This window comes from Bidens hawaiensis, unplaced genomic scaffold (genome assembly GCF_021521415.1).
Source record: "Bidens hawaiensis isolate Kalapana, Puna unplaced genomic scaffold, B.hawaiensis_p1.1 tig00012328_1, whole genome shotgun sequence".
In the NCBI taxonomy this organism is placed as follows: domain Eukaryota; kingdom Viridiplantae; phylum Streptophyta; class Magnoliopsida; order Asterales; family Asteraceae; genus Bidens; species Bidens hawaiensis.
In genome coordinates, this window is record NW_027492003.1 from 17,218 (window position 1) to 34,631 (window position 17,414).

At 35.8% G+C, this 17,414-nt stretch overlaps 1 protein-coding gene across 1 annotated transcript; it reads right to left on the reverse strand.

Moving 5' to 3' along the window:
* Positions 1–847: 847 nt before the first annotated feature.
* Positions 848–14,330, reverse strand: LOC143540749 (expansin-A10-like). The gene is made up of 4 exons (XM_077033730.1): positions 14,213–14,330; positions 13,756–13,868; positions 1,724–2,001; positions 848–1,288 (listed from the first exon to the last, which is right to left on the reverse strand). The coding sequence occupies exons 1-4, from the start codon at positions 14,328–14,330 to the stop codon at positions 982–984; spliced, it is 816 nt and encodes a 271-aa protein (XP_076889845.1). The 3' UTR covers positions 848–981.
* Between the last annotated feature and the right edge of the window lie 3,084 nt (positions 14,331–17,414).

Here is a 17,414-nt window from a genome sequence, read left to right on the forward strand (position 1 = left end):
AAACATTAACCATCTTAAATGACTCTAATTAGTTTTGCGTACTCTGTCTCTTTTCTTTAATTAGTTCGGCTTTTATTTTCATCGATTTGTCCTTCATGTTTAAACCATTAAATATGCACATGTTTAATATCGCGACCCATGGCGGCAAGTAGGACCTATTTAATTGTTTGTTTAAAGCATGTGTTGTTTTCTTATACTCGACTTAGCTTTTGTCCATCCCAAATTTGTCCTCCCGTGACTCCCATCCCTATTTTATCACGAGTTTGCCAATGAATGTATCGTGAGTGTAAAATCGGAGTCACATCGGCTAATATAAACTCTCCATCAAACTACATAAACGATTAGGTTACTAGGTTACTAAACCGTCTACATATACACTTTTAAAAGATAAAAAACGTAATAAAATATTTTGAAATTAAAATGAAGATATTTATATGTAATAACTAAAAATAATCTATTTATCTTTTTATATAATTAAAATGGAATTAGCTATTCATTAAATTTGTATCATGTGAAAATTGATTACCATTAATTATAAATAGGATGCAATATAATTATGATATTTTCATTTATTTATTTCATATTTGTTTTTTTTACCAACAAAACAATATTTCATTACCACAAACCAAAGTAGTACAAATTTTTACAGTCAGCAAGGGGCTTAACATTTTATTTATAACAAATTAACATGAAATTATCACTCCAAATTACTTATTTTATACCCATAATAAATTCATTACAAAGCTAGCCATTCTTTGAACAAGCTAATAAATATTGTACGATATGCATAATAACTTGCATCTAAACACAAATAAAATAGGTGAATTTACAACTTAGTTCAAAAACAATAACCATTACAAATAGGGTGGTTAAAGTCCCACCACCGCGGTTGCCTTTAAAAATAGCAAAATGACCAAAATGACCTTGTCGAAATGAATCGTCTGGTAATTAAAAGCATATATGGAGGGCATGGGTGTCTTTTCAACGGAATTGAGCACCAGTGAATGTCTGACCAAAGGACCGCCGAGCAGGTGCAACATTGTAAGACACGACGGTCCTACCATCACTAGTAGTAACCTTAAATGATAGAGATTGGCCGTTGAGATAAGAGTTGGATTGCCAATTTTGCCCCCAGTTTCGTGACATTTGTTGCCACCCAGTCCTTGACCCTTTGATAGCCACCGCATGCACGTCAGCCGCACCACCCACATTTGAAATCAATACAAGGTTGAAGTAAGAGTGTCCGTTGATTTGGAACCTAATTCCACCCCTTCTCCGGCAAGGCACCCTACAGAAACACAAATGTTAAAACAAATTAAACTACAAAATATTTGAGCGTAGTTAAAACATAGCTATGGGTGTTTAAAAAGTTAATTCGTATTAACTTTTTAAAATTGTAAAGACGTTTACGATAACATAAACTTAATATTAGAAAATGAATAATAATATTAATAACTTTAATTATAATATCAAACTGAACAAAACCATCAACCAAGAATTCAAACAGTAAACTAAACCGTTTGAATCTTAAACTTGTCAAACCAGCCGACTCGTTTCGTTATTGTTAAAATAACAAAATACCCTTTTTAAAATAGTTAACAAATTACCCTTGAGTGATGAATTGAATTTCACTAATATACCCTCTGATAGTTTATTACAAAATTACCCTTGTTGGTACTTAAATTACCAAAACACCCTTAAGGTTAATTAAATAACTTCATACCTTCTATAAGCAACAGGGACAATCACGGCTTTATATTGTTCAATGTGTAAGAAAACCGGTTGAGAGAGATCAAAGTGAGGCCGTGGAGGGTTACACCACCCTCCGTCGCTGTTCGGCGGGCAGAAGTTGGTGGCGGTAACCAGAATGGTGGCTGGCAAACACCATTTCGGGTCGTTAACACATCGAATTTCGAAGCATGACTGAAGAGGTAGGTCCCCGCAAAGCCCAGTTGGACCCGCAAGACACACCTTGATGGGGTACGTCTGGGCAAAGACCAACTGGTTCCGCAAGACCCACCATGCTCAGAGAGATGAAGACCTTACATGCAGTAAGCCAGCTGTTCCCGCAGGAAAGCCTCCCTTGGTACAGTACCCTGTCTGTTCCCGCGGCTATGGGTACAAGCTGAGAAGGAAGGCTACCCGCACTAACAGTAAAGCTACACGCATAAGGCACTAACTCTTAATACTTCAGCAATGTCACCTGAAGAAGGAATGAGCAAGGCGGGAATATTCCCGCCCAAAAGAGCCAGTCCGTATGCTTCTGGAAGATCTTTTGTACTATACATGCCAAGGTATGGACAAAATAGACAAGATCTGACCAAAATAGCCCATGAACCAATCACAGGGTGACAGCTCACCGACAATAGTACGAGGAGGAGCATGCTCCAGTACAAAATGTCACTATCAGCCGCTGCTTACCCACCAACCCTCATCGTGGCACGTACATAGCCTGTATTTGGTGGAAAAGGAATAGTACACAGCCGGCCATGTCACTATCAGCCGCTGCCTACCCACCAACCACCAGCATGGCACGTACGTAGCCCACAGTTGGTGGAAAAGGAATATTATACAGCTGGCTGTACCTGCTTGGAAACCTACCTTCGGCTATAAATACTCTAACACCTTCGAACGGTAATAGGACAGATCATATGATATTATCTTATCGTCTCTAGCTATTTCTCTTAATATACACTTATATTCAGAGCAATCTAGTCTGATTCTCACGCCGGAGGGTGGTCACAAGGAGGAACCCCCCCTTCTTAGTGACGAGCTCACGGTGTCTGTTTTGCAGGTTGAGAAGAATAACCATCTTTGCCGGACCCAACCCTCGTGGGAAACATCTACTTAACCCTAAGATTATCCTTAATCTGCCGGGGTCACTTAGTGTTTCTTCATTGGCGCCATCCGTGCATAAAAGCTAGAACTAATTCTTTTTCAGTTTTTTCAAAACCCCTGGAAAGATGGTTAAGGTTACTCCGATGCCAAGGCCAACGAGTGACCAAGAAACTCCGGTAACCACAACCCCAGCTACTGGGGGGAACACCGGCGAGTACACAATTTTTACGAACACTGCCCCGGTTACCTAAGCCGGGGCAAGTGCAATAAACAATCCTTCACTGGGATTCACCGATACCCAGTTGGAGAGACAACAGACGAGGCTCCCCCGCCAAACACTTGATCAAGTTAAAGTGTGGGCGGAAGCACGTCAGAAGGAATTCCAAGCTGAGTTGGATGAACGCTTACGTTCACTCCAACAGGCTGACGAATTCGGAAGCACTCGACAACAGCTCAACATGAGCAATGAGTGCGAGTACTTGGACGATGATTGGGAGGAGTCCGACAGTGACGCAAACCCTCGTCATAGGGCGAAAGGGAAGCGCAAGGAAACGGACTTCCAACCGAGAAGGAATTTTGGAAAAACCTTCAAACCAAAGAACGCGGGGGCGAAACCCACGTGACTTCTCCAAAACCTTTAGACCAACTGTTGCAAATGCGGGAACGTCCAAGTTTGCAAGGGACATTGCGGAAGCAATCGCCCCGAAGAGTGCCAAACAAATGTCCAACATTGGCACTTATGATGGTATATCCGACCCAGACGATCACTTGAACAGATTCATAGCGGGGGCAACCGTCAGCAACTGGACGGAACCCACGTGGTGTTATATGTTCCAGATGACGCTGGTTGGAGCGGCTGGGCGTGGTTTGATCGTTTACCGGTCCACCACATCTATGATTGGGCGGACTTCCAACACAAGTTCAGCCAGCACTTCAGTCAACAGAGGAAATATACTGAAGAGCAGTGGACGATCCTCAACTGCGTTAGAGAGCAGGATGAATCTTTACTAGACTTCATCACTCGCTTCAACTCGAAGAAGCTGAGTCTGGGCACCATAAGCGAAGATCTTGTTCGCGCCGCTTTCATGCAGGGCGCTGAATACCCAGAGCTTATCCGCACGTTGACGGGTAAAGACGGCATGCCATCCACATGGGATGCCATCATGACGGCGGCCAAGCGCTTTGCCGAAACGGAGAAGCAACTGGGTAGGAATCTTCCCCAGAGTACAAACCTCTGCACGCAGAGGACTAGAGAAAACAACGTCCGGACCGCCCGGCAAAACAAAAAGAGGAAGCTAGGTATTTGGCAGTCAAGGGTAAACTTTGACACCTCATCCAGCTCTCGCCCTCTAGTAGGCGGAAGGGATAACACGCACCCATCAAGCCGAAACCCCCGGTGGACGCCACTCACCAAAAGCGTCACGGAGATATTTGCCACCGAAAAACTCCCATGGCCAAAAGCTCCAATGATCCGGCAGCGACATAACGCGGATCAGAGCAAATCCTGTGACTTCCACGGGACAAAGGGTCACACCACTTAGGAGTGTACATCCTTGAAGGATATTGTTGAAACATTCGTCAAGGATGGAAAACTTACACACCTTGTGGCATCAATCAAGAATGGAGGGAGGAATGATAACCGATACAAAGGCAACGGACGAAAGCCCGTTGACATCAGCATCCACATGGTTCATAGTAACGTCAGAGGAAGAAAAAGACGAACGACAGAACCATGCGCGTGGAAAGAAGCTGAGGTGCGCTTCCCGCGAGTGCCAGGAGGACCCAGCAAAGAAGGCCCTATCGTCATCAAAAGCCAGCTGGGGCACTACATCACTTCCCGCACTCTTGCTGACAACGGCGCCTCGTCAACGGTTATGTACAGGCAGTTCTTCGACAAGCTAGACGACGAAGACAAGGAACGCCTGGAAACGGTCTACGCCTCGATGGAAGGGTTCGACGGCAGCACAAACACCCCCCTGGGTATCCTATCTTTCCCCGTCATTCTCACGGACGGGAAACACTCCCGCACAGAAGACGTGGACTTTGTCGTAATGAGGAAGCCACACCACACATACGACATTCTCTTCGGGAGAGACGGGATGGCAAGATTCAATGCCGTGGTATCTTCAGTCCACAGCATGATGGGATGGCCAACAACTGAGGGTGTAGCGATGATCACCGGTATTCCCCAGGTATGCATCGCATCTGTCTCATCTAAACCCAAACCAAAGATGGCTAAACCAATCATCACCGAACCAGAAGAATGGGCATTCAATGGCAAATACCCTGACCAGGCTGTTACCATTGGCCCAACAGTCACTGATCCTACGCGCACCTTACTCAAACGCTTACTACAGAAAAACGCTGATCAAAAGCCCTGAGCCAGAAGCGATGTTGAAAGACATCGAAGAAATCTTCAACACGCTCAGAAAGATAAACATGAAGCTCAATCCGAGCAAGTGTTCCTTTGGGATGGAAGAAGGGAAGTTCTTAAGAGTTATTGTTACTAAAGATGGCTTCAGAGCGAACCCTGAAAAGGTCGAAGCCATTATCAAAATGGAATCACCTACTACCATCAAGCAAGCTCAGACACTGAATGGACGACTAGTCGCACTTAACCGCTTTTTGACAAACCATGCGGATAGGTCGTTCCCATTCGTGTCAACATTGAGAAACTGTTTAAAGAAAACGCACTTCCGCTAGACACCAGAAGCGGAAGCAGCTTTTCAGGAAATTCGGTCACGCTTGATCGAACTCCCAATGCTCACAGCACCAGAAGCGGGGGAGGAATTAATCCTATACCTTTCCGCCACAGATAGAGCAACCGAGTCAGTCCTGCTAGTAGAGCGAAAAGGCATCCAGATGCCAATCTACTATGTTAGCCGTGTCCTAACAGACGTAGAAACCCGGTACTCTACCCTGGAAAAATTAGTCTTAGCACTTGTACAGGCTTCATGCAGGCTAAGATGATATTTCCAAGGTCACCCAATCACCATTCTCACCAACTTCAAACTTGCAAACGTTCTAGGCAAACCCGAATTGTCAGGACGCCTAGCCAAATGGGCAATAGAATTGGGAGAATACGCGATAAAGTACAAGCCAAGACCAGCCATAAAAGGCCAGGTCTTGGCCGACTTTATTGCAGAAGTCCCCGCTTCGCGGGAGAAAGAGTGCCAGGAGGAGACTCAACCCTCTCCAGCACAGGACATCGATGATGTCTGGCGACTGAAGTGCTGGCTGAACAATAAGACAAAATTCATCAAAATATACGTTAAAACTATAACTAGTCCTAAAATTTTCGTAACAAAGACAAAAAAGAAATAGATAAATAAACATAACTAAATAAGTAGTTAAAATAGGTCATTGAAAAAACTCAAGTTATTATAAATTGTATAAATATAAATCTATAAACACCAAAAATAAAAATAAAATTTAGTCAATGGCTACGAAGAGCTTCTATTGTCACTCGTATATTCATCTAAAACAAAATTTATGATTAATTAACATATGCGTTAGTACCATGAAAGCTCACACTTTGTTTTCGAGCAACGTACGAGGGTTCTGAGTCGAGGGGCGGAACTAAAGAAGATTGAAACAATGATTTGTGTATGATAAAGTTGAGTTTATATATTAAAAACGAAAGTTGGAGAAGAACAATAACGAAACAGAAACTACACTGAAGAACAACACTTGGATATTGTTAATTTGCATTTAGTGTTTTGAGTTGCGCCTTTTGGTCTTAAATCCAACGAGGGATGCTTCCAAGCTACTAATTAATAAACATATTGATCATTCGAACAACCAAATTATCTTGCAATATACACACAACTCTAAATTTAAATGTTTAATCTCGAGTATCTAAATCCAATATTAATAGATCGATATATACGATTTATGAACTTTCATACACAAGCACAAGCGTAGGTTATCGACTAGTACTATCTTATATATTTAAATGCTAATGTTTATTGTTTTGTCTAATTGTTCAATAAACATAAACCAAACACAACATCGTATTGAAAGTTGGAACAAATCCTAAGAACAAAAACATTTATTAATGTTCTCACTTTTGAGAAGATGATCAAAGACACAAGGTATATAGAGAAGAATCGCTTATTGCCAAATGATATACATAAGTAATGAGCTGGATATCATGCAAATGTCTTTGCAATGGGCCACGTGGATATAACATCACATAAAATCATAGCACTAAAAGTCTTTTTAATGATTAAGATTTGATTACTGGCAACAATTATAAATCCCGAAATTATCGGGATTAATGTGTTGATCACGGAATGATAGAGTAAGATGGATTTGGCAGAAAATAACGAATAATAATTTGGCAGATAAAACACTGAAACAACATTAAAATAATACAAAATGGATATAATAAGTTTTATTAAAATAACTTATCCAAATATGTTATTTTTCAATTTTTCATATATGACACCAAATAACATGGGTTAGAAAATAGATTAGAATTATTAATGTAAAGTGTAAACAATATAGTATGAGACTATGAGTCTTAGTTATAACCAAAGGTAAAATCTCATGACGGGTTAACTTTTTGAAAAGTTAAAAGCGAAACAAAATGTCAAGGTATATTCCGATTTAATTGTTTTAATTTAGGTTATTTGAAGTTTGTAGTTCGTTGAGATTTGAACTTTTGAATGATAAGATTCGTATTTTCGTGTTTAGTTTGATATGAAAATATAAACAAAGAAGAATAAGTAATGAACTCTAATATTAGACCACCTGCATCGCACTGCCCGTATACAAACTCTTAAAGTTTTGTCTTCCCATCAATGTGAGACAAGTTCCAACTTATTCCTTGGTTTACTTTCATAATATTCACAGTTTCATTCACCTAATCTCGAGCATTCTCATTCACTTTAGCTTCATTTTAGACACGGTTTGATTCCTTGCAAAGCTCTCATAACATAAAAGCCAAACGTAAAGGTTAGAACTTATCTTAACATAAGTATAATATATATCTAACATTTAGTGGAAATTGCTCTTTTCACACTCATTTTTCCAACAAATTAATCAAAAATTATCCTTCGTAGTTGTTATAAGAAATTAAGTCGCAAATTTTTTGTTTAGATAGACCACACGTCAAAGTTCAATTCTTCCATGTTCTTATGATTGTGTATTTGTATCACAAAGCCGCTTGTAAATGTAATTTAAAAAGAAAAATATATTTTTAGTCATGTATATTTATAATCATAACTATACAAATAATATATCTTCAATTTAGTGATTATTCTTTTCTATAATTGCATTGAAAGTGTAGGTTGAGCCGCTTATAACGCCGGTAACATAGCAAGTGCACATGCATACACTTAATTCCAACAGACAAACCTCATTACAGTTAAAAGCAGCCAAAATCTAGGTACTTTTCAATATGTCTCCTAATTTTAAAGTATTATTATTATCATTATTATTATTATCCTTTTATAAATGAGTTAACTCTATGTGATATTAACCAAATTTTCTAAGTATTTTAATTGTACCATACTTAAAGTTTTTGGTGCTCTCTAAAGTCAATTAACTTCAACTTTCATTAGGTGTTGAATCCTATATAAACTTTTTATTAAGAATATTTGAAAAAAAAAAGTTAATTAAGTTAGACAAATAAAACTTATATTATTTTTTCTCAATTTAAGTTAAATTTAATAATTATGAAACTTGGTTATTATTTATTGTGTTTTTTCTTCATCATTATCACTTACTTCAATTAAAGAAAATTAAACATCTTCAAAACAAATTATATAGGATTAGAATACTTAAAAGTTAAGTGACTAAAAGGATAAAAAGCTTTAAGTAACATTAATAGAGCATTTGAAAAACTTGCACTATTAAGAAAACTATATTTCCAAAAAAAATTTAGTTTATGACATTTTATTCGTAAATAAAATACAATAATTTATTCATAAATATATACTTTACTTTAATGTAACAAATGTTATAAACTGTTAGAATGAAAAATTCAGGTTTTATGTTCTATCTTTGTGAATATAAAGTATGGCATTACCAATATAATAACTACTTACAAGGATTAAGGTTACATAAAACAAGTATTTCAAGCGATGCAAAGATTTTCAAAATCTTCAAATCGACAAATCCAAGTATTCGATATGAATACTTGAAAAGCTAAAAACCGATTGACCTATTTATTATCTATAAAATTATATGTTTGTGGATGGTTACTTTTGGTATATCTTACTTTGAATCATAATATATATATATATATAAATTTAAGGAATATTGTATATTTTGGTTTTGTATAACAACCAATTGGTTTGTATACTCGGAAACAGCATTTAATTGGATAAAGTTATTGTGTTACATTAAACCTGAACCGTCCATTTAAGGCAGACAAGAGTCAGGATGGTTCATGTTTTTTGGTTGGACAAATCAATGTTCTCTGGTTTGAAACTTTGAACTAAAGAAATAGGACACAGTTTAAATACAGGACATGTCTCACCTAAAAGTCAAGTGTACACTAATTCTTTGTTTGACCAAATTTAATTTCACAATAATTTATTTTTTTAATTAATAAAGTGTAAATGTGTAATAACAAATTACCAACCAGGTTAGGTTTATGTTTATTAGTTTATGGTGTAACATTCCTCTTATTTACGCTTTCTTGGGTCGGGATCTTTTTACGCTACACACGACGGCTCCACTTTGCAAGAAAAGAAAAGGGTGTTGCACGAGATAATCATACATAATCGTGATGGCTTGTTGATGCATTTGAAAGGCGAGAAATAATTCCATCTTTTCTGACAATATTTGGTCGCCCCCGAAAGTGGTAAAGTACGTTAAAATGTTGGGGTTTTCTTAGATAAAAAATAGATCTTCATTGAAGTCTTCCCGTGGACGAATTTGTGTGATTTTAAATTTTTAATTGTCTGTTTCGGACATCTGCTAGTTGTGTCAATTTTACTAGAAAGTTGTCGTTTAAAAAAAAGGGTTTATGTTTATAGAACCCGGACTCACATTGATTATAAAACATTTTTTAGTGGTTAACATGGTTATCATATCCGTCTAATCCGAAATGAACTAATTATATGTATTTTTTTTAATATTACGGATCATATGTAATTTATACTTTGTAATATATACTAGTATATACAAATGTATAATAAAAAAGTTATTTCATGGACAAAAAACTTCAAACCCAAATAATGCCCAATTATATTGTTTGAAGCTATTCTTAGCTACGGCCAAATTTACGGTTAACCAACCCATAGCCGATCCACTATTGCCTTCAAAACCGATTAACCAAAACTGCTATAACTGATTAGTTATGGTATCTATTAACCAGCATCTCGATTATGTTTATGTTTATGGTTATGGTTTTAGATCAAACCTGACTCAAACCGACTCATGTACACCCTTGCTTTTAGATATAATGATCTTGCATTATAACTTCTTATTGGTGTCGGTGGTGGGTGTGAGAGCCCATTTGAACCTTTTGTAATTGTATATGTGTTATATATGGTATAAAGCATATGGTAGCAGTTAAAGTGTCTCCAAATAGTCTTGGCCTCATCTCACATGCGTTCTAACGTTTTGGTGATGTAACAGCATAAAAGATAAAAGGAAATGTAACATCAAGTTTTTAATTATTTCTTGAGATGACAAAATTTAAGGAATTTTTTATGAAATATTTTGTTTCTGAAGTAGTAGTAATAATAATAATAAATTAATAATAATATATTCGAAAATCGTTTATATATTTTTAACCAAGTGAGGTAAGTTATTCATGTTTAGGTTGACGTCAATGGCGAAGCTTGGACTAAGACACCCGGGGCCGGATTCATAATGTATACAAAATTTCACAAATGAAGGTGGCCGGGCTCAAATTTTCGGCCGAAAACGGCTAAATTTTACACTACGTATAAGACATTTTGACCGAAAACGGCTAAATTTTACACTACGTATAAGAAATTTCGGCCGAAGACGACTAAATTTTACACTACGTATAAGAAATTTTGGTCGAAAGCGGCTAAATTTTACACTATGTATAAAAAATTTGAATTTGGGCCGAAAACGGCTAAATTTTACACTACGTATAAGAAATTTCGGCCGAAAGCGGCTAAATTTTACACTACGTATGAGAAAGTTTGGTCGAAAACGGCTAAATTTTACAATATGTATAAAAAATTTGGGCCGAAAACGGCTAAATTTACACTACGTATAAAAAATTCTGGACGAAAACGAGTAAATTTACACTATTGCGTAAAAAAACAGGGGGGGCGGGGCCACCCCTAGCCTAAGCAATCTTCGCCGGTGGTTGACGTATCAAATCTGATACAAATCAGAAAGTCCCATACAAATCGGCACGGCACAAATTTAAAAATCGGGTCGATGTATTAACACAAACTCTACCTTTGTATTAGTAGATTCACACGGACTCAACATGTTTAGACCTTTTTTACATATTAATAAAATTAAATTACACATGTTGTACAACTGAAATACAAATGTGCATATTCAACTACGCTAGAATATGAAATTTTAACGTTTGTTTCTCTTTTATATATAAAAGTTTAACATAAAACATTACATCATATAGCATATATTGTTTAAAAATATATACATAAATCATAAAATATGAACCTGTCAGGGCGTCAGATGACACAGGCCCGACCCATTTAACTAAACATATTTGCAAGTCCAGCCTAAAATAAACTCGTAACACGTTTAGACCAAAGCCAAAACCGTAAGAAGCCATCATTTTCTTATCAAATTTATATCTTATATCATATCGTATCATAACTTCACAATCCTACTTAAAATAATATATGATCATATTTAATTGTTACCAATTTTTTCCACCATAAGGTTTGCCCTAATTTTGTGTTAAATTGTGCCCAAATGACAAGGGTATGAGGTAGAGTGCACAATTGATTCAAGCATCCAATGGCCAAGTTGTATTGTGTGAAACTCTTGAATGGTGTGACAACTCAAAAAACCAATGGATCATGTTGAAAGAGGAAGTTGGGTCATTATCGGTTAAAAAACTCACATGGTTGGTTGGTCCATTATGTTCCAAACATAGTTATTTTGTTTCCAACTTTTTTCAATGGATCAATACACTTTTTTTTAACAAAGTTAACAATTTAATTTAGTCAAACGGGAATATCTCATAGAATAGTAACAAATTTTTAAAAGTGTTCTAATTACGTCACTCATGTATATTTTCTTCAAACCGGGTCACTAAATCTTCAAATCGAGCCTCACCGATTTTTTTTGTGCGTCAAGAAAGAAATAGAGGATAAGATATGTGGGTCGGAATTTGTAGTGTATGTAGTAAAATTTTAAAAAAATTAAAAAACGTTAATTATAGTAAAATTGAAAAATAAAAATAAAACTCATCTCACCACTTAACGTCAACATAAAAAAAAGCTAAAAAAATTTCTTATGTGAAATAAAAAAGAAAAACACTAAAAATAACATGTTAAAACCTTAAATTTAATAAAATATGAAAGCTGAGTGACTTAATTGGAAAAGTTTTTAAAGTTGAGTAAATTAATTGAAACACTTTTGAAACGTTACTATTTTATGAAATTGCCTTACACAAACACAAAATTAATATATTTTCTTTTTTTTTTTCTCATAAATATCCTTTAATATTTTTTATACATTACATACACGCTTATTTTGAACCCAATATTAAAAAGTTTTAAATTTGAAAGGGATTTAGTTATCTATTATCTAGTTGAATTGGTTTTTCTATATTAGTAACATTAGTGTTTGAAAAAAATGAATTTAGTAATTCAAATCAAACAATTTATGTTTCTTAAATCACATAGTTAAAGTCGAGATCCTAGAACATTTATGTGAGATGGATAAATAAATAGAATTATATGATCAATATCAGAATTTTAACAACTAATTAATTTGTACCAAACTTTTAAATCAAACAAATAAACTCAAAATAATGAAAAATTACTTTCATCCTATCACTTGTAATTTTAAGATGAACTCACATTTATACAATATTAGTGGCTAGTTGTTTAAGTTGCGTTTTTTTCACGATTGTGTTCAAAATTAACATGTAAGATGACTAAAATGTAACAAAAGATGTTGATGAACTTTATGAAGAAAAAAAACTAGATAATATGACGGTTTTGTATGTTATTTGCCCTTTAGTAACGTATGTATACTTTTTAATCATAAATTAAAAGAGTTTTATTCGAGTATTTTAATTTCCATCATCATTTGTTACCGATGTGATTTAAAGTTTTATCTAACTTGAGTTCGACTTTAGTATATAGATTTTCATGAATATTGTTCAGACGCTACGTAAGTGTTCATATTCTATGAACTTTTGAGTGATGTAAACGTTACGATACGCTTAATTGACGGGAAATCAAAGAACCAAATACCAAAAACAAATCAATTTTACTAATGGGTCCGTACCTCACATGGACTTGCATTAACTAACTTAGTGCCCTCGTCTATCGTTTAGACTAAGTGCCCCCTTTTGACTCCATTTTTATATAATCACAAAATCCATCTCTTTTTATCACTTTCTTGTCTGTTTTAAATTATTTTTATAAATTCATAACGGATTTTGTAACATAGATGATAACATTATGTAATAGTACAATTACAAGAAAAGCACACATTGCTTCTCATTAAAACATTATGAACTCTACATATTAAAAATCTATCCTTAGTTTATCTTTGTTTCATTGTTTTGAGACTCTAGGCTAGAATAAACTTGGGCCCAATGGGATTTTTGGCCCAACTCAAAAAGAGATCACAATTCACAACTGGAACTCTGGAAGTAGAGGTGAAAAAAAAACCCGAACTCGGAACCGGGGCTTTTTTTACCCGGGGTTTTAATTCTCGAACATGTATCCGACCATACCCTTAGGGTATGGATAGGGTATGCATTACAGTACCAAAACATGTACCCGGAACCGGACCCAATTTGGCGATTTGTATCCGGTAATATCTGAAAACCGGAACCGGTTTCATACCTGGACCCTGGTTTTTCCAATACCCGAAACCTGATTTTTCAAATACCTGATCTATACTAAAAAAATACCCAAAAAATACCCCTAAAAGTGTAACCCCTCATATATCCAATCTTTACCCGAAAAATACCCCCTAAAAAAGTCAAAAATAGGGTTTTTTCTATACCCGATGCATAGGGTATGGTTTTTAGTGACAAAACCTGGACCCGAACCCGACCCGGGCTTTTGAAAAACCCGATTTGTGCGCCTCTGACTGAAAGTCTGAAACCTAGATCAAACTACTTTACCTTGACACATCAGCAAATATAAAAGGGCTAATATTCATAATTCATATGCAATTCTTCTACTATTGTTAAAACTAAAAAGCTAAAACCAACCAATTGGATCATATGACTTCTTATTAGAACCGGATGCTGTCTTTGAAGACCCGACCACACTCGGGTCAGGTGACCCGATTGGCCTCTTTTTCTTACTTGAGTTACTCTTCAAAGACATGCTGTTTTAAACGCGTTTCTTAGAAGGTACGGTTAGAGTTAGCCTTACCTTGCAGCCGCACAACACAAGGACCAGTTTTAGCTATAGTTTACAATCGAAGTAGTAATATCAAATTCATAACAAGATAGTTAGCTACACAGAACAGAAATACTTGAGTGAAATTTTAAAGGAAACATGAAACATTAACCAAAGTTTTAAGGAAACTTTAATCATGAATAAACTATCTATTTGCAACCGCGTTTCTTCTAACGTACTACACCAAAATAAGGAATACACTGATTTAACACGCCCAAAAATTACACATCGCATGTTCTTAGTCACCCGACACCCGGCATCATGCCCTTATTATCAATTTCCGCAAGAACACCGGGTACTTCAAATTTCATTACTATAATAAAACGTTACAGTAGTTCGGAAAAAATATTGTTAAAAAAATAAATAAAATAAAGATAGTTTAAAAGTAATCAATTTATAAAGACTCATTAAAAGTAAAGATAATTTTTTTTTCAATAAAAAATATCGTGAAAACACATTTTGATTTAGATACTAACAATGACAATAAAACAAACAAATACATTGGCACGTGTAATAAGACAACTGTTAATAACACCAATATGGTGGCTACCTAAATGAAGGATTAATCTTGAATTATTAGTAAAGTTAAAGGTTTATTTTGTTAAGTTATAATTTAGTTATTTGAATTGTATTAGGTTTAGGAAAAGTATGTCTTGGATAACAAATTTAGTGAGTCTAGTTTATTAGTTTTATGAGAGAGAGTTGAGAGAGAGTTGAGGAGTCTCATCTCCATGTACGTTTGATAAGTTCGTGAAGTTCGTTTGTTATGTTCGATTGATTATATGAAAAGAGTCGATGGTCGTTACCCCAATATCTCGTGTTAGTTTGTTTGATAAGTTCGTTTGATTCGATTGTTTGATCCGTCTGGGCCAACAATTGGTATCAGAGCTTAGGCTCGTTGAAAGCTTAAGCTCGTTGCGCGCCAAGTTGTTCAATCGGAGTTCGGTAGTCAAGATCCCCACGGTTTTATTGTTTTTGTTTGGCATCAAGAAAAGACAAAGAAAGTGTAAGGAGGTTTTCTTTTCTCGAAGTCTGAAAAGTTAATATCGTAGACTTTATCATTAAAAGAAGTAACCGAAGCCACCGAGTGTTTCATTGTGACGAGGTAAATTAATTATTCGTAAGTGGATTAACCTTGATTGGGTCGAGTAAGTTGTATTTGAAATTTGGAGATAAATTATGTTTTGAATAATATATTCGAAACTAAGAAATTTGATTCAAAGAATTAAAAGGTTGGTGAATATTCCAACGATAGTGGGTCGGTGAAATTTGAATTTACAATTGAATTGAAAATAAAATTAGCCCCCATCCAATTAGTATTTGAAACAAGTTAGTATACAAATACGTCTAAGTTGTGTGGCTCGAATCAACAAAGGTGAAAAGAAAGTAAAGATTGGAAAGACACGATGGTGAATGAGGGACTTTCAGTATTGACGAAATCGAACTACAAAGTATGGTCGACCAAGATGGAGGGATTTTTGAAAGAGTATGGCTTTTGGGATGTTATTGAACCTACAGTCGGCGTAGCTGTAGATGAAAGGAAGATGTATACAGCGTTAGGGTTCATATGTCAAACCCTACCGGAAGACATCTTGGTACAAGTTGGCATACTTATAAATGCTGAGGAAGTATGGTGTGCTTTGAAGATTCGATTTCTAGGAATTGATTATGTACGAAAAGTAGAATATGAAAAAGCAGCTCAAGAAGCCGCTGAGAAAGAAAGATTGAATGAGATCGTTGAGAAGGAAAGATTGGATGCTATTGTTCAAGAAGAACAAGCACGTAATAATGAAGCTCAGGAAGCTACAGAGAATGAAGAAGCTTTGCAAGCTGTTTTGAGAAGTAAAGGAAAAGAAAGGTTGAATGAAGAAAAAGAAAGAATTTCTTCAGAAAAAAAAGAGAAGATGGAGAATCTTAAGGTATGTTTTTATGACTTAAACAACCTTGAAGATGAGAAAGTTGTTAAGATAAGTGAGCAGGAACAAAGATCCGCTACTGATAATGATAAGAGGAAGGATATTGTACTGAATGAAAGGAATGATGCAGCAAACAGGTCTGTAGATTTAGAAGTGTGTGTGAAAGTCAACAATCGAGCATTTGTTGATGAAAAGTCAGAACCGAATGAAAGGTTGATAAGAATTGTTAGAATGGAAGGCCTAGTAGGGTTTGATAAAGAAGGAATGGATAGCTCATCTGCAAGTTTTGATGAGCAAATAAAGAAAAGAAAAGTGAGAAAGAAGAACGTGGTGAATGAAGTGGTATGTGAGGTCAATGTGGATGGTATGAATGATGAATGTGAAGAACTTGTTAAACAAGTTTGTTACAAACAACTGAGAAGAAAGGGTAAAGATGAACCAATGATTAAAGTTGAAGAGTTGAGAGTGCTATTGGGAATTCAAGACCTTGGTGGTACAAAAGAGATGAACAATTCAAGATTAAGGGGGTGAATGAAGGATTGATCTTGAATTCTTAGTAAAGTTAAAGGTTTATTTTGTTAAGTTATAATTTAGTTATTTGAATTGTATTAGGTTTAGGAAAGGTATGTCTTGGAGAACAAGTTTAGTGAGTCTAGTTTATTAGTTTTATGAGAGAGAGTTGAGAGAGAGAGTTAAGAGAGAGTCAAGGAGTCTCATCTCCATGTACGTTTGATAAGTTCGTGAAGTTCGTTTGTTATGTTCGATTGATTATATGAAAAGAGTCGAGGGTCATTACCCCAATATCTCGTGTTAGTTTGTTTGATAAGTTCATTTGATTCGATTGTTTGATCCGTCTGGGCCAACAACTGTTGTTAATAATAATATCAGCGTACGGTGCCGGTGTTCTTCAGCTCAACTCAGTTCAGTTCATCCCAAAAGTAAGATTCATTCAAATCTATAAATTCTCTTTGAAATTTTGGGAAAAACAAATCATTTTTTGGTTTGGATTCAGTTTGGTTTCGGTTTTTTTTTCGTTTGTTTTGTCATTTGGGCTTAAATATTCTGGGCCGAAAAAATTTAGCTTCAAATAATG

What these genes read in the sequence shown, in the direction of transcription:
- LOC143540749 (XM_077033730.1), bottom strand. Translation starts at nt 14,330, where the DNA reads ATGTCTTTGAAGAGTAACTCAAGTAAGAAAAAGAGGCCAATCGGGTCA. An exon ending in GAAGTCATATGATCCAATTG is followed by an intron (nt 13,869 to 14,212) that starts GTTGGTTTTAGC and finishes TTGAAAAATCAG; the next exon opens with GTTTCGGGTATTGGAAAAAC. An exon ending in GTCCCTGTTGCTTATAGAAG is followed by an intron (nt 1,289 to 1,723) that starts GTATGAAGTTAT and finishes GTGTTTCTGTAG; the next exon opens with GGTGCCTTGCCGGAGAAGGG.